Source organism: Rhineura floridana, chromosome 7 (genome assembly GCF_030035675.1).
Source record: "Rhineura floridana isolate rRhiFlo1 chromosome 7, rRhiFlo1.hap2, whole genome shotgun sequence".
In the NCBI taxonomy this organism is placed as follows: Eukaryota; Metazoa; Chordata; class Lepidosauria; order Squamata; family Rhineuridae; genus Rhineura; species Rhineura floridana.
This window is the reverse complement of record NC_084486.1, coordinates 82,548,477-82,567,047: the sequence shown is the minus strand read 5'-3', so window position 1 is coordinate 82,567,047 and position 18,571 is coordinate 82,548,477. Positions and strand designations below refer to the sequence as shown.

The window sequence follows — 18,571 nt, the reverse complement described above, 5'->3', positions numbered from 1 at the left end:
TCTCTATCTATATGCTTGTTGATACTCTCAAAGAATTCTAAAAGGTTAGTGAGACAGGACTTGGACTTGCCCTTGCAGAAGCCATGCTGGCTCTGTTTCAGCAGGACTTGTTCTTCTGTATGATTGGTTAATTTGTCTTTAATACTTTCTACCCGTTTTCCTGGGACAAATGTTAAGCTAAATGACCTGTAATTTCTGGGATTTCCCCTGGATCTCTTTTTCAATATTGGTGTTATATGGGCCACTATCCCGTCTTCAGTTATGGAGGCAGATTTGAGGGACAGGTCACATATTTTTGTTAGAAGATCAGCAATTTCACATTTGAGTTCTTTGAGAACTCTCGGGTGGATGCCATCCAGGACCTAGTGTTTTGTCGGTTTTTATTTTGTCTATTAAGCCTAGAACTTCATCTCTTGTCACCACAATTTGCCTCAGTTCCTCAGACTCCCTTCTTGCAAATGTTAATTCAGGTTCAGGGATCTGCCCTATATCCTCTACTGTGAGGACAGATGCAAAAAATTCATTTAGCTTCTCTGCAATCTCCTTATCTTGTTTTAGTACACCTTTGACTCCCTTATCATCCAAGGGTCCAATTGCTTCCCTAGATGGTCTCCTGCTTTGAATGTATTGAAATAATTTTTTGTTGGTTTTTATGTTCTTAGAATATACTCCTCAAATACGTTTTAGCATTCCTGATTGTCGTCTTGCATTTGTTTTACCAGTGTTTGTCTTCCTTTTTATTTTCCTCATTCGGACAAGACTTCAATTTTCTGAAGGAAGCCTTCTTGCCTCTAATAGCTTCTTTGACTCTGCTCGTTAACCATGCCAGCATCCTTTTGGCCCTGGTGTTACCTTTCCTGATCTGCGGTGTACACTGCAGTTGAGCTTCTTTTATTGTGTTTTAAACAATTCCCAAGTATTTTGGAGTGATTTCACCCTCTGGAAAGTTGTCTTTCAACTTTCTTTTGACCAGTCTCCTCATTTTTGGGAAGTTTCCTTTTTTGAAGTCAGTATGACTGTGTTGGGTTTTCTTGGCAATTGGCCATTTACAAGTATGTTTAATAGCACTGTGGTCACTGTTCCTGATTGGTTCAACAACACTTATATCTTGCACCACTTAAAGTCCAGGGTCGTTGTCCCTTTGGTCATTTCCATGAGCACCTGTTCTAGGGCACAGTCATTTTAAGGTATCTAGAAATTCTGCTTCTTTGTTGTGACTGCAACCCATATGTAGCCAGACTATATCAAGGTAGTTAAAGTCACTCGTTACTACATTTCCTGGTTTGGATGCTTTCTCGATTTCATTTCTCATCTCAAGATCTTCCTGAGCATTTTGATCAGGGGGATGACAGAATGTCCCCAGTACTAAGTTACTCTTCAGGCACAATATCACCTCCATGATATCTGAGGAGGAGTCTGCCTTTTCTGGGATTTTATAGCTTGCTGGATTCAATGCCCTCATTCACCTACAGAGTGACATCTCCAATATGTCCTTCCAATATAGTTCATATCTAGGAATAACTGTGTCCATCTGTTTTTCTCCATTCCACCAGGTTCCCTTTATCCTCACTATATCTATGCTGTCCTCTAAAACCATAACATCTACCAACCTCCCATTACACAGTATACTTGGTGCATTGAAACATCTTTGTATCCGTTCCCTAATGTGAAGCTGTTTACAGTGACATTGAGGAGGCCATCTGGTAAATTCTGGAGTTTGAATTTGGCCTTTTAGATCTTCACGCATCATTTACTTGGTCTGAGTATCGTAACTTCGAAAATATAGGGTAGTGTTCAATCCAAGTCCTACTCAGGGTAGACCCATTGAAGTTGTTAAATATGACTAACTTAGATTCAATTTGCCACAAATTTTACACATGTTCTGTAAAAGACAGATGTACACATCTTAAGCCTATGTTTCACCAGCAGTCTTTGCAATTGGAGTGATGCACACAGTTTGCTTGATTCTCCAGAGTAATTTGCCATCCTAAGTTCATTGTTAAAAGATAGCAAGATTTAAATGTTTTTATTCTCTTCAAAAAACATTCCCAGATTTGCTTACAAATGTCAGTGATAAGACAGTATCTTCCTCTGGGCTTACAACCTAAAATACAACACAACAGGAAAACTGATTGAGAGGGAGGAGGGAAAAGACAAACTTGGACTCCAGTAGATTGACCTTTCCATTATATAAATTTACTGGAAGGAGATGGATCTTTGCTGGATCTACATTGAGCTTATTTTTTCCACATTGTGCTAAATGTTTTCCAGATTTCCGTTTCTGCTTGAGTGTAATGATTGAGATAGAGAAGTGACAACATCTTCCCACAAAACACATTAAACCTACCTTATTCACAGTAATGGTCAGCCACTAATTTATTTCTGCTGTTCCTTAAACTATTTTGATCCCCTCCCCAGCTTGCTCCCTCCTTAAGTGATCACAGCCTCTTATGGATCACATATGTGACAGGTCACATTAGCACTATGTACCAAAGGAAGCCAATTTAGAGTTAAGGCAGTGTTCCTGAATATGACCAATTAGCTAACCAGGATCACAAAATGTAACTGTTTTGTAGCTCTTTCTGTCGTCATCCCCAAAAATATCACCAGAAGATTTGGGGCGGGATTCTGACCAATATTTTGTGAAGCAGGAGCCATTTTTCAACTCAGTCCTAGTCTGTAATTTGTTTCTTTCCTAAACAGAAATTAGCTTAATTGGCAATCACTATTTCTAAGCAAATTTGTGTAGGATTTTCACTTAAAACCCCTAGAGGAAATTGAAGACTCTGTTCTCTGGGGGGAGGTGGTGTTTCTGAATAGCATAACGGATAGAACGGTCTGGCATGCAAATAACGGGGTAGAGTAATTGGTCTGGCAAGCTACTTGCCCAGGAAGAGTATTTACTCTGGCAGACCAGTGACTGCATGCAAGGCTGTTTCATATACCAGTTGCATTTCGGCCAAATTATAGGTTTGGAGAAAAGGAGGTACTTGATGGGAGGGAGAAAGAACTCATAGGGCCAGTTAGTTTCTCATTGTATATTCAGCACTGTTCAGAAATGCATGTTTTCCCACAGTCTTTATGGTGTTGAGTGCTGCAAACACTGTGGTAAGTGCAGCAGGTTCACTCTTTGACAGAATGTGTGATTTTGAATATAAGTAACCCAGTCTGAGATCCCTGTTTGAGGTTTGCTGGGTGGCCTTGTGGGAAAGTTTATGCATCTTTCTCTCTCAGCATTACTCACCTTTATGTGGTAGTTATGAGCTAAAAGGCTTCTCTGGTCATCTTCGGAAAAAGGTGGAATAAAGATGAACACATCTGAGAGTTGTGCGTAATTGACTCAATTTGGATTAATTTCTGATAGGAACAAGAGTTTGTACAGAAGCAACAACAAGAATTGGATGCATCACTAAAGAAAATTATTCAGCAGCAAAAAACTGAGCTAGCCACCATTGAACGGGACTGTCTTACAAATAAGCAACAGCTCATGAGAGGTATTTCCCCTTATTTCCCATTGTTGGATTAATTTTTTGTCAACAAAGTATTAAAGGCTCAGGGCATCTAGTACTGCTCACATGCAAGCCCTATGAAACTTGTGGAGTAGTGTTGTAAATTTCTGTTCTTTCTGTGAGAGCAGGGAAATGGACTTAAAAGTAATTATTATTATTTATTATTTATTAGACTTTTATACCGCCCGACTAGCAATAGCTCTCTGGGCGGTGAACACAAGAAATACAATAAAATCACACAATATAATACAACAAAAACATATAAAAAAAACCAATCTAAAATCAATCACAGCAGATTTTAAAATTAAGTTAACTTAAATTAATATGCCTCGGAAAAGAGGAAGGTTTTAACTTGGCGCCGAAAGGATAACAATGTCGGCGCCAAGCTCACCTCCTCGGGGAGACTATTCCACAGTTTTAATTTTATTTAAAAGTCTTTAAACGGGCAGAAAAATGGTGCACAGAATCAATTTAAAAATGTGTTCTTGTTCCAGTGCTGCCAAGCCTACTTGTGTCTATAATTTTGGTCAAATTTTATCTAACTTTGTTGGAAATAATTTGTTCAGGACATTTTCTCTATTAAATATTTGGGTTATTCTTTGCTTGAAAGATGGCTTCATGAAATTCATTGTATAAGAAATGTTTTGGAAGTGACTTTGAGAAAAAAATTTCTTCTCTTCTAGCCCGTGAAGCTGCAATATGGGAACTAGAGGAGCGACACTTGCAAGAAAAACATCAACTACTCAAACAGCAACTGAAAGATCAGTACTTCATGCAAAGACACCAGCTGCTTAAACGGCATGAAAAAGTCAGTGCAATCCCACTTTGTCCTCTTTTGCTGACTTAAAATCTAGTTTAAATAGATCCCTTTTTGCTGTATAAGCCTTTTTTGCCATTTTTAGCAGTTAAAATATTCTTTATATTTGGTGTAAATTTTGATGCATTATTTAATATTTAGTCCCAGTGTTCATAATGTTTGAACTGCAAAAAGAGCATCTTAAAATCAAGCTGGAAAGAAGGGACACATCAACAGTTCAGATCATAAATAAATGAAAACGTTAAATGATGGTAGAAGATTAAAGGAGAGCCATGGACATTGAAACCTTAGAACTAAATTGCTATGTCTGTTTCATCTGGCTGAAATTGTGTGATACTGTTACTAGTAGTTGACTGACGAGTTATTTTTTTAAAAAGATTTATCTTCAGCTTTTCTGATACAGAAAATTTTATTATAAAATCCTTAATAGGCATAGGATAAAATGTATATTAAATACTTTAAATGGATATCTAAAATTTATTTTCCCCTCATTTTTTTAAGGAAACAGAACAGATGCAAAGGTATAACCAGCGGCTTATTGAAGAGTTAAAAAACAAGCAAACTCAGGAAAGAGCCCGATTGCCCAAAATCCAGCGCAGTGAGGCAAAAACTAGGATGGCAATGTTTAAAAAAAGCCTAAGAATTAATTCCTCGAGCACTCCAGAACAGGATCGTGAAAAGATTAAGCAGGTAACAAGCAGTAAACTGTAAGTTTAGATAAAGGTGAAATTTCTTGAGCAAAGTTGTGGGGGCTGAATCTGTATACCTATATTATTTATTATTTATTAGATTTATATCCTGCCTTTTCTCCCAGTAGGAGCCCAGGGTGGCAGTTTTATGCAGTTTTATGAAACACACAAATCAAATTGCAGACTCCAAATTGCAGACTTTGAAAGTGGTATCTTCAGCTATATATATGTGCTTGAAGCTAATTTACAAAAAACCTATTGAATCTATTCACTAATAGGCAAAAAATCTTTGCGGTTTAAGAACATACCTATAGCCCACAGATATTACTATCAAACTTTAAAAAGCAGGGAAATTGGTCAGCTATAGTGAATGCACCAGGGGAGCAGGAGACCTGATCTCCTCTCTGAGATATTGTACTGTCGTATAAATTTGTAAAATTGCAAACACCATTTGGGTTGGTCTTTCACCCAAGATGAATGTGTTCAGCCTGCTATGCTTAAACCACTCCACTTAAGGAAAGATAAGCATGGTCAATTAAAAACATAGAGCACACCTAGAAATTTGCTAGAATATATTTCACCTCCCACTGTTTTATCTTGTGCAAACTGAGACACTCCTTGTGCCCATTGGAGACTATTCTGCAGAATAGTCAGTGCCATTATTCCACAATTGTTTTTTGAGGTTTTTTAGTGTAAATTATGCAAAGTGTTGCTCTACTTCACATATTCACAGAAACAGAAGCAAAAGAAAATTATTTACTATAGGAACCGTCACTCAAATTGCAGAGTAAATCAAATGTTTTTAAAGTGACTATCTGAACTAATCTGACTTAATATAGTTGCTTCCTCCCTGCTAAAACAATATCAGCACAGCACGTTTTGTTTGTGTTATTTGAGCTGACTGCATGTGTTGCCACCACTCACCATATGCTCAGAGGCACATGTTACTAAATTCTTCCAAGCTACACAGCAAGTGGATTGGACTATGAAAAATGGAAATAGACTGCCTTCAAGTCGATCCCGACTTAGGGCGACCATTTGAATAGGGTTTTCATGGTAAGCAGTATTCAGAGGGGGTTTACCATTGCCTCCCTCTGAGGCTAGTCCTCCCCAGCTGGCTAGGGCCTGCTCAGCTTGCCACAGCTGCACCAGCCAGCCCCTTCCTTGTCCGCAACTGCCAGCTGGGGGGCAACTGAGCTCCTTGGGACAATGCAGCTTGCCCATGGCTGCACAGGTGACAGGGCACATAACCCCTGAGCCACTCGCTGTGGGGGTGATCATTAGCTGGCCCTTTACACCCAGGAGACACGAGCGGGGATTTGAACTCACAGACTCTGGCCTCTCAGCCAGGCTCTCCTCCCCACTGTGCTATACCAGCTGATGGACTATGAAAGACCAACCCAAATATCTATTGGGTATAGGTACATTCTTAAACCGCAAGGTTTTTTGCCTATTAGTGAATTTCTCTGCTTTTTAACCCGGGAGGTAAGAAATGGGATCCTGTGGAAGTTTGCTGAGAATGGATTGATCATCTGCATGCTTATTGAGTTCAGTGGCATTTACTCCCGTGCGATCATGCTTAGGATAGGTGAAACTGACCATGGGGGAGGAGGAGAAGAGGGAGGGAGGGCTGAAGTGCACAGGGGTGAAGGAAGAGGGGAGAGGAGGAAGAAGGGAGGAGGAAGGGAGAGGAGAGGGGAAGGAGAGGAGAGAGGGGTAGGGGAAAGGCAGGGCTGATCATTTGCATGCTTATTTTCAGTTGGATTTACTCTTGTAAATCATGCTTGGAATAGGTAAAACTGACCATGGAGAAGCAGAAGGAGGAGGGGATTGGAAGGTTGGGGGGGGAGGGGAGAAGGAAGGGGGAAGGAAGGGGCAAAACGGAGGGGATGGGGGGGAGTTTGATTGTTTGCATGCTTTTTGAGTTCAGTTGGGTTTACTCCTGTACAATCATGCATAGGAAAGGTGAAACTGACCTGAAGGAAGGGAGATAGGGGAGGGGAGGAGATTGGGTGGGTGGGTACTGGGCAGAGGGAAAGTCCCTTTCCTTTCCAAAATGAAAATATTGTGAACAGTAACATTGTTTTTTAGGGTTTTCCCCCACCTTTTTATTCTACAGCAGGCACATGTAGCTTCCCACCCAAATTTAAACAAAAACTGTACCTGGCCACATCAACACCAGACCTTTATTTCACTTTAGACAGTCATGACTTTCCCCAAAGAACCCTGTAGTTTGTGAAGGGTGCTGAGAGTTGCTAGGATAGGCCCTATTCCCCTCACAGAGCTACAATCCCCAGAAGAGGGGCTGACTGTTAAACCACTCTGGCCATTGGAGCTCTGTCAGGGGAATAAAGGTCTCCTAAAAACTCTCAGCACCTGTCACAAACTACACTTCCCAGGATTCTTTGGGGAAAGCCATGACTCTAAAGTGAAATAAAGGTCTGGTATGGGTCTGGCCATGTGATCAGCCAAGCCAAACAGCTGTGAGTCTAGCTTTTAGCACAGTGATGCTTCTTACTGAGCATGCCTGACGCTATGATAGACTTCGATGTTAAATTTCTTAAATTAAGTAAAAATAAACCATTTTTTTAACTTTTAAACTGCAGAAGATGAAGGTTTTAGAGTATGGGGCAAGTTCAGTAATAGGATTACAGGTAATCTGTGAACATGGCTGATTTTTAATTAATTTCAACAAATTATGAGACCACTGACAAAAAAGTCCAACAAGGGTCTGGATTTTTTTCCTCTTGTTTTAGACTTTGAACTCTCAGTTCTCTCTAAGTGCTTTGTTTATCACAATGAAAATGTAGAGGGTTGTTAAGCAAGTGTTTCTGAGTTCAGGACTATAAGTTTTGTATGGTTTTGTTTTGAAATGAGCTTATGGGAAGCAGCAGAATGGCATGGGGGGCTATTTTCAATTTAACATATGGAATGTGAAAAATCCGTGCAGGCTATAGTATACAGCCACTCTCATGGCTGTATAAATAGAATTGGTTTAGAACCCAGTAAAATTGTAACTTAAGTTGTTTGTGATTAGATTGTTCAGGAAAGATCCAAATTTATATAGTATGTACTATAAATGAAGCAAGGTGGTTTCTGCAGATCCATCCCTTTTTAAATCTGTCTAATAGTGCATTCAGTATAGTTACACTTTGTTTGCCTGATGTATTGCCATTTAATTAGATGCTCAAGTCTATAAATATAAAACAACTTCTAATATTAGTCCTTCTGTTTTTCTAAAAGTTTGCTGTTCAGGAAGAAAAAAGGCAAAAAAATGAGAGACTGGCTCAACATCAGAAACATGAAAATCAAATGCGAGATCTCCAACTGCAATGCGAAGCTAACATTAGAGAGCTACATCAGCTACAGGTTGAACATAATATTTATTAATGGAACAATGTTAATCCAAATTGTGCCCCCAATGGTATTTCTGCATGGAATAGATTTGTTTTGAGTGTGATGGGACTTAATTTATGTGCTGCATTTATTTGGAACTCTCCAGCATGAAGATGAATTATATGAACACTTGGTAGCTATGACACTTACATAGTATTTCTGGGTTTTTTTGTTGTTTTTTACAAATAAATCTACACCGCTTTTCCTTTCCAAGGAAACTCAAAAGCAGCTAACTGAACATTTACTTAAAAGCAAAATCAAAGTGCAGAGTCTTAACTATACCACTTAAAATCAGTTATCTTCCTGTGGCTGCAGGTAGGCTTTGGATTGTTTTTACCAGTGAGCCATATTCAAGCAGTCGCTATATTTCTGATTACAGTTGCATTAATTCTACATAGTGGTAACCACTTCCCTACATAGCCCTGCACATATTATGAACTACCCTGTGTGAGGCAGGTTTCTTTTCTTTTTTTCATTTTCAAAAATAACAATAGTAGCCACAACAGATATGAAGCAGGTTTCATTTACTTTATAGATTATGGGTAGAAACGTAATAAAGTTAAGCTTTCAGTAGTCAGGCACTCACCTCTATCCCTAATGGCAGCAGTGTTGGATATAACCAAAGCTCAAAATCTTGTCAGACTGTGTTTATACTGTGCTTAAATTGATGTCAGTGACTAGTGGAAGGAATCCTAAGCACCACAGAGGACTAATGCCGATCTTATTTCTCTTCTAAAAGCTTCATATGAAACCTGTGTTCTGTGAAGAATTCCAATTTCATAAATTCACTGGTTTTTCATTAATTCATTCATAAATCCAGTGTATCACTTACAAACAAGGATACTCCTCAACATAAAGAAGTTGAGACTGCAGATTCCCGCTGAAGCTTTAGGGTAGTATTGGAACTCAGCAAGAATGCAAGGGCATAATTGTTTCCTGTTGTCCCCCTGGAGACACAACTTTCTGGATGTTTTGAACAGCCTGGACAAGCTGTAATACTTGCGTCTGAATAAATGCAGAATTTGTGTAGTTGCACCTATGTATCTGATGTACTTTGCAGAATTGGGCATCTCCAAGTCAGAATTGTGCAGTAGTAATGCTTAGTTTTTTCTAGAAGAGATTGGCATACAAGAATAGCCAGAGGATGGCAAGCAAGTAAAGAATTGCTATTTCAGTGGATAGGTTCTGTGCAACCTGAGTTAATGTGATCCTTGCAGATTATTTTCTTGCATAAACCACTGAAAGGACATCAGATGCGGCTTACATAATGCAGGAAAGCAGAGGCCTGTATCATCATGTAAGGTCCTAGTTGTAAACCAGAAGTTTATAACTTGCTGCACACTTGCACATGTTCTGTATGAGGCAGATGGATACATCTCAAGCCTGAATTTCTTCAGCAGACTTGGCACACAGAGTGGTGTATCAAAGAAATTTCATTTGACTCTCAAAAGCAATGTAATTTGCCACCCTCTGTTTATTGGTAACAAATAGTAAGATAACTACTGTGAGATTTTTTTATTTAAAGCATTTTTATTCCATTCTTTAGCCCAAAAGACACAAACTGAGCTTCTCACAAATCTCAGAGATAAGACAGTCCCTGTCCTTGGGTTTACATTCACAGAAAAATGACGCATTTTTGACAAAAAGACATTAGGAAGAAAATGCAAATTCAGCCAGTAGCAGATGATACCGATCATTACATAAATAATCTGTGTGCAGGAGACAGCTGGATCTGTGCAGCAAATATTCCTGTCTACATTCAAATTAATCTTTTGTCATGTTGTGCCAAACATTCTCCAGATTTCCTTTTCTCCTTGAAAGTAATAATTTGGGCGGGGAGAGACCAATAGGTGAGGCAAATTTGTACACACAGGATACTGTGATAAACAAAACAAGCAGCACTTTCATATTGAACAACGTAGAGGCCCTCCTCTACGTCTCCATACCTTCTGAAGTTAGGTGGGTGGTACACGGAAAGAGGGCCGTTTTCTGTTGCAGTGCCCTGTATGTGGATACCATTCTCTGGAAGGCTTACCTGGCAACGAATTTGATATCCTTTGGGCAAAAACCTCTTTATTTGTCCAGGTTTTCCAGCATGTCTTCTAGCTGGTCTTAGCTGCAAATTTGGAGCAATGATAAGGTTTTGTTTTATGTTATGATCTCTTATTTTTTTCTGCTGCAAGAAATTATACATATATATTTAATTCACATATATTTGTGCTTTAACATTTTTCTTTGCTGCAAGTGAGCTGAATATTTTGGTAAAATGAAGGGTTGTGTGTGGAAATATATGCACAAAGAATTTATTGTATACAGTGGAGAAGACAACATGAGACTTCTGACTGGGATAATAACATAATGAGGGAGAAGCTTTTTGGGTGAGAGAACAAAAAAACTGGAATGCCAACAGTGATAGATTCTCGTGTTGATTGCTAACTCTTGCAATTTTTAAAAAGAAATAATGTGGACAAAACCTTGCCTGTCTGTACTTATAAATCAGGTGATACTGGTCTGAGACAAATTCACAGTGATAGCTTCTGAGAAAATCAAACATGTTATATATTTTTTGGTGCCTCTTTGAGGAATTGAAGTCACAGTTTGTAATGAAAAGCTAAAATCTTGACAGAGAACATTACTAAGATAGTCTGTAGGAATTATCTTTGCTGCTCTACAGACTAAGCTAATTAAAGAATTACGTCAGCATATGCTACTATACAAGTAACTAATTGTATAATCTGATTTAGTTTTACTAAGGGATTTTCTGTATCCCATTTTCAGAATGAGAAATGTCATTTACTGGTTGAACACGAGACTCAGAAATTGAAAGACCTGGATGAGGAACATAGCCAAGAACTAAAAGAATGGAGAGACAAACTGAAACCAAGGAAAAAGGTAATGCAGATTTGTTACATACTGTGGGCAGTGAAAACACCAACAGAATACCATATTTTATACATGAGCCTTTTCTTTCCATTGACCCATAAAATTTCCATCTTCTAATCTACATTTCTTACTGGCAAAAACTAAATTTCATTCTCGAACCAACTACAGCACAGGCATAGAGTGAGGCACAGCATGTGGTAGGATGTAAATCTTCAGTTGCTACTCTAGCTAATTATATGCAAAATTGTTCTGTGTTGAATATTAACAGTGCCAAACATGACAAACTCAGAATGGATATGTAGATTCAAGTAAATGTTAAAAAAAAATTCCTACTGGGAGGAAGGGTAGAATATAAAGCAAATAAATAAATAAATGTCTCAATGGCATTAACTGTTGTTAACTCTGCGGTTTAGCTTTAACACAAATACAGAATTAGAATGTGCTGTACAATGGAAAATTGCTTTAGAACCTATATGGAACATTTATCTAGATTTGAGATTGGTCCAACAAAAATTGATGTCCTGGGTATATTGGACTCCACAATGTCTGTATAGAAAGGCATTGTCTAATACAGATTCATAATAGAAGTGTAGTGCTGGAAAGGCCTTGCTGAGGCATATGGTACAGACACGTGACCAGTGATACATTCTTTTCAGTCTGAAGTTGTTGTCCATATCGGTTTTGTATTGGTAAAATCCTTGACATATGCAGATGTTCATGTACTTTTAACCTACATTTCCATAGTATGGGGATTAATGGCAGGACAAGAAAAGTGTATTTTGCAAGCTCTGGTCCCAGCTGCCCTGAAAAAGGCAATGATCCAACTGCTCCTGAAAAAGCTCACCTGGACCCATTGGTTTGTGACAGCTACTACCAGGTTATCGGACTGAATTGACCTTGGTCACCCTGATATTTAACCTTTATCGGGAGAAGGACATGGGGAGTGCAACCCTGTTATTCTTACTTGATCTCTCAATGGCTTTTGATACCATCGACTGTGGTATCTTTCTGAGCCAACTTCGTGAGATGGATGTCAGAGGCACTGTTTTACAGTGGTTCCGATCTTATTGCTAGAATCATTTTCAGAGAATAGAACTGGGCAATTGTCTTTTGACCCCCTGGCAGTTGTGCTGTGGGGTGCCACAGGGTATCATCCTGTTCCCAATGGTGTTTGACACCTATGTGAATCCCTTGGGAGCGGTCATCAGGAGATTTGAGATGAGGTGTCAGCAGTACACTGATGATACACAGTTCCATTTCTCTGTAACATCTGAATCAGTAGAGGTCATGGAAGCCCTGGGCAGTGCCTGGACTTGGTGGTGGGCTGGATGAGGGATAATAAACTGAGTCTGAATCCAAGCAAAACTGAGGCGCTGTAGGTGAGTGGTTCCCATATTTGGATAATTGGTCAGTAGGGTCGTACTCCCTCTGAAAGAATAGGGTGCTTCTGGATCCATCTTTGTTGCTAGAGGCCCAGGTGACTTCAGTGGCTAGGAGTGCCTTTTACCAGCTTTGACTGGTAAGACAGCTGTGGCCCTTTCTGGACCGGCATAGCCTGACCACTCTTCATGCATTGGTAACCTCCAGGCTTCATTACTGTAATGAGCTCTATGTGTGGCTGCCCTTGAGGTTGGTCTGGAAGCTAAAGCTTGTACAAAATGCAGCAACACAACTGCTCATGGAGGCAGGGTATTACCAACATGTTATCTCTCTGCTGAAAGAATTGTATTGGCTGCCATTAGCTACCAGGCCAAGTTCAAGGTTCTGGTTTTGGTGTACAAAACCTTATACAGCTTGGAACCAGGATATATGAAAGATCATCTTACCCCTTGTATACCCAGTCAGTCACTGCACTCTGCGCGTGAGGACTCCTGCAGATATCTCATCATGAAATCTGTTCCACATGACACAGGAAGTGGACTTTCAGTGTTGTGGCACTGACACTCTGGAATTCCCTCCCCTTAAATATTAGACAGATGCCATTTCTTATCTTTCTGACACCTACTGAAGACCTTCCTTTTTCAACAAGCCTTTTAATAAAGACATTATCCTAGTTTCCATCTGTGTTCGAATTGCTTTTTAAGATGCTTTTTAAAGATGTTTTGTTTTAATTGTTAGTTATTGTAAATGGCCCAGAGAGCTTTGGCTATGAGGCGGTATATAAATACAATACAATAAATAAATAAATATGTTTAAAGTCTTTTGTTTTTTTCGTTTGCCTCCCTGGGCTCCTTCTGGAAGGAAGAGTGGGATATAAATTAAATAAATAATAACTAAATAAGCTCTTATGGTTGCCATGAGACTTAGACTTCACACTTGAAAGGATAAACAGCTACCTTCCATTACTCAATAGTCTGAGAACCTTCCCACCCTTGCTACATTTGAATATCTATAAAAATGGTGTGGAATACCTGTTTGGACATCTGGCAGGCTTATATAGACTTATATGCATAATTAAAATACTGATGGCTATTGTATTCTCCCTGGATATTATTGAAATAAGCAGTGCTTACTGTTATTGGAGAAGATGTCTTTCCTTTTTTCTTAAATTTTACACTTAAAAAAACCCTTTGACATCACAGGGGAAATTGGAGTCATCTCCATGTTGGAATCACTATTGCACTACTTATCACATTATAAAGCCCCTACTCACAACTAATTTTCAACTGGTCAAGGTCTTAGAGGCTAGCAGCTTTAGATTGACTCCTCCCACACAAGCAAAGATGCTGGCAAAGGTCTTTTTTACCCTGTCAGAGGTTTTCCTTTAGGAACCTCTGTTGCTCATTAACATTTTGCTACAGCTTTGCACACAAAAGTAAGCAGTTCAGATACATTATAAGGGAGGACTCTAGCAAACCTGCCTCTTGCTGTTCATACCGCAGAACTGGAGGTTAAAGTGCTCTTTGCTTCAGTTTGGGAGAAAATGGTTCATATGTATAATTGTGTGGGTGCGTATGTTCAGGTTAGGATTCTGCTAGGGGCCAGATGGGGAGGGGAATTAGATTTGGGCTGCTTCCCTTGTCTGTTTATATCACAAACTTGCCCACCAAATTTCATGTTCTTCCAGACCAATTTTGGAGAATATTTTAAATCTAACATTGGCCTTTCTTCTTCCCCACTTTGGTTTAATATCTCATTAACTTTACATAATTGCAGAGTAGCTTGTTTTGTAACTTGTCTTCGACAAATTAGATTAAAAACTAGCATGAAGTCCAGCATATTTATTTTGTTTAACTGTTGTTTTCTTGTCATTAGACATTAGAAGACGAATTCGCTTGGAAGCTTCAAGAACAGGAGGTTTTCTTTAAAATGTCTGGAGAATCTGAATGCCTTAATCCATCAACACAAAGCCGGATTTCTAAATTCTACCCAGTCCCTAGCCTGCACTCCACTGGATCATAAATTTGGAGCCTTTGTGAGGTGGCTTTGGGTATATTTTTCCATTTCTTATATTCTGCTTCTTCCCCCGATAAAATCTACACCCAGCATCCAAGAACCTCACTGGAACTCCATCCACTTTCAGTGGAGACAATCGGTGATGCCAGAATTTACACATTTTGTTTTCATTCTGGAGAACAATTTGAAATAGAAGCACAGATGTTGATCTTGAAATCTGATATGATACCATGTGTTTCAAGAATATATAGCCATTTGAAAACTGGACTGAAAAAATAGAGAATCTCACTGTGTTGGCATTGGAAAGCAAACCAAAACTATAAATGATCATCTGTAATGCCCCAAGAATAAATATAGAAGACTCATAGGCAAATATGCTACTCCTAATTTAACCAAATATTCATTGTGTTATGCCCATTACTTCATGAAGAAATAGGTTGCTACCCTCATTCAGTGCCTGAAACTGTTAAACATGCTCTTTTTTTGAAAGAGGATCATGTTTCTTTATCACTAAAGTACTTGTTGATAATACTGTAACTGAAATGCTTGCTGCTGCCACAATTTTTGTCAAATCCTTGCACTAAAACATGTAAGAAAAATTCTTTAAAATGTGCAGCCTATATCCCTGCCCTTTCTTTCTGGCTAGTAGTGTTCTACAAACTGAAATAAAGTAGTAGAATGTATTTCTTAAAACAAACGTGTTCAAAATTCAAACCACCCACCTAATTAGAGAAAAGTGAACTAAATAGAATCTCTCCTTACCAAAGTAGCAGTTTTGAGACTACACAGGAGAAAATGGCTATGACTGTCCCTGTTCTTACAAATCAGTGCTGGTGTCTCAGTTGTAAGACATGTTTTATTTCAAAATATATTTTGATCTATAGAAGGATTTAAGTTAAATGTATAGATAAACCTTTAATCTGCTTCATTGTTTTGCCATGAAGTAACTAAACTTTAATGGTTTTATTTCTAAAATTCATAGTTGTATTATAACTTATTTGCCATGGGGGTGGGATAGAAATATTTATCATGTTGTTGACAGAAAAAGTGCCTGCGTTCAACAGCAACTGCAGTCTTTTCAGGCTTCAAATCTGAGTCATATCAAGAACAGTATTGTAGACTGTCCTTTTGATATGCCAAAGTTAGATTTGTAATATAAATGTTGGTTGCTTCATGTCCTTTGCAGCCTAATCTTTTAGTAAGTATCTTTGAATAATCAACTGTCTGTTTTCACATTTTGCAATCTTTGATTAAATGTGAGAACTATTACATTCTTACAAATTTTATGTTATATCAGCAGCATTCCTGCATGTGAAGGAAGTGGGTTATGAAATTATGTAGTACTTTAATCAAGTGTGGTCAATACTTTGTCTGCTGACTTCAGATACTGAGATTGACCTTGTCAGATCAGATTGTTTAATTGTGACAGTATGGTAAGTATAGTTTGAAGATGCATGTTTCAGTTAAAATTTGTTTTTCTTTAATCATAAATTTACTTAACAAATATTTTGTAGCTAGCCTTAATACCTTGCATTTTATTTTATAAATATGTATTGTGTACCAGATTGTACATTCACATGTACATCACTCAGAATGTTGTATTTTGCTGTATGCAAAGTTCTTAAATCTGTTTATTCTGAATTGTTAGGGTGGAAAAGTACTCAAAAGCCTTTACTTTTTTAAAATGCCACCTTTATGAAATGACTAGTATTTAGTATCACATTAAATACTGTTTATATCCATCTAATCAACAGATACTGTTAAAAATCTGGTTTATTGATTCCTTTGAAGAAGTGTGTATGTGTCTGCATGCGTTGTCTCTTGATATATGCTATTCTGAAAGAATTTACTTGTATGATAATGCTGTTTTATGGGGATTTATCATATCACGTCTACATATGTCACAGCTCACAGGAAAATCAGCAAAGTAAGGACCAGAACTTAACTCTACGCAGTCTCTTCCTGTATTGGTGATTGTTAACTTGGGTAGTGGTATTTCATCATTATTACCCTATGCTGAATACTTTCCTTAACATGTTTCACATGTTACAAAAACAGACCTTGATTATCTCAACACAATCCCCAATATTATGACACCAGTTGTTAGGGTTAGGTGCCAAACCATGTTTTGGCTGTCAGAAATGAGAGTGTGCATTTCTTTGTGCACTCCCATACTCTGATTACTTCCTTATGGTTACCCAGAAGAGCTTTGGTTACTGGACACTAGAATTGGATATCCACTTTAAACCATGGAAGCAACCTGGTTTGCATTTATGTCATCTGTTGCATTTTGCCTGATTTGGTTAGCCAAATAACCTAGTTATACTGAACCGGATAGTGGAGTAGAAAATTAGAGCATACAAGGGGCTTATACAAACAAAAAACACATTCTTAGGAGCCAAACCATGGTATGTCTGTGATGTCTTAACCAAGTCACAACTAATTGGGATAAGAATGATGGCAATCATATAATGGTTGGATAAGTAAAATGACTTCTCTTTGCCTAGAATCTGTCCCTTCTTGCCCCCCGCTGCCACTACTTACTGCTTGCTGTGTTATCTTGGTGATCATGTTCGGTGATCACCTCCTCTCTCACATTGTGCCAAAAAGAAGTCTATTTCTTGATATACAAAATTCTACTTTGAAGTTCTTCAAAGGCTTTTTAAAAAAAAAATAGATTAGTTAAAAGATTTGAAAGATGTCCCTGACTTAAGAACATAAGAAGAGCCTGCTGGATCAGGCCAGTGGCCCATCTAGTCCAGCATCCTGTTCTCACAGCCAACCAGGTGCCTGGGGGAAACTTAATTGGTGAATGGATTCATATTCTCTTTCTCTCTCTTTCTCAGTACTTATAAAAACTTCAGATAGCAAGTTTTATTACAGGCATTCATTCATGTAAGAAAAGGGGGAGTTCTAGAAGATGCCTCCTGCAATATATATGTACATCATCTAACAAGGAAATATGCCTCCTGCTCCAGAACCATTGTTTGCCCATATGCAATTATAATCAATTGATTAAAACTAAGTCAATAAACTAATATTTCTTTAATAGGGTGACAACCCTTAAGTCCTAATGAGGACATACTAACCAGAAAATGAAAGCACTTAAGAGTTGATGGCAAAGGAACCCAACTCCCATCATCCCTGACCAGTGGCTAGGCTGGCTGGGGGATGAAGATGGTTTTAGTCCAACAACTGGGTACTCAAGACTGAAGAACACTGACACAGAGCAAGCAAAATGTGTGAGAAGAGCATTGATAATTACCTTGTTTTCCCACTTGTTAATAGATGAAAAACACATAGAACCAATGTTTGCCCTGGTTTTACTGCAGCATAAAAGGGTGTTCTGTGATTAAACTATTTTCATGTCTACAATCAATCAGATAACAGGAAACACTACAAAAAGCCCACTAAAGCTGCTTTCAAACATCACAAGATGTGCTGACAAGCAGATGTGCAAGTGCTTTGTACTTAGAGTTTTACTTTAATGCAGCCTTTCCCAACCAGTGTGCCTCCAGATGTTGTTGGACCACAATTCCCATCTTTCCTGACCATTGGCAATGCTGGCTGAGGCTGATGGGAGTTGTGGTCCGACAACATCTGGAGGCACACTGGTTGGGAAAGGCTGCTCTAATGGTTGAAGTGGAAGGTAGGCAGGTACAGTGCTTGGAATGAACTAATTCAGTTTAACAAAGTTCATTAGATTTTTAAAAACCCTCTGAACTACGTCTGAAAGTACTTCCCAAAATTGCTAAGTGAATTGAATGTGAATTATGGGTTGTATTCAACATAGTGCTAAGCATAGGGCACTAGTGCTAATGTTCTGTCAGGCAAGGATTTTTTCATGTGCAATGCAACATTCTCCTGCTGCACATCCCCTA

The 18,571-nt window shown here is 38.5% G+C and overlaps 1 protein-coding gene across 2 annotated transcripts in view; it reads left to right on the top strand.

Annotated features, from left to right (window-relative positions):
* The window catches only part of SLK (STE20 like kinase), a 64,173-nt gene extending 47,739 nt beyond the window's left edge, over positions 1 to 16,434 (top strand). For both annotated transcript variants that reach the window (XM_061636080.1, XM_061636081.1), the window contains 6 exons: positions 3,365 to 3,494; positions 4,193 to 4,317; positions 4,828 to 5,016; positions 8,259 to 8,384; positions 11,190 to 11,303; positions 14,550 to 16,434. In XM_061636080.1, coding sequence (XP_061492064.1) covers positions 3,365 to 3,494; positions 4,193 to 4,317; positions 4,828 to 5,016; positions 8,259 to 8,384; positions 11,190 to 11,303; positions 14,550 to 14,696 — 831 coding nt within the window. In that variant the 3' untranslated portion in view covers positions 14,697 to 16,434. The remainder of the gene's footprint in view (positions 1 to 3,364; positions 3,495 to 4,192; positions 4,318 to 4,827; positions 5,017 to 8,258; positions 8,385 to 11,189; positions 11,304 to 14,549) is intronic.
* The last annotated feature ends 2,137 nt before the right edge of the window (positions 16,435 to 18,571 follow it).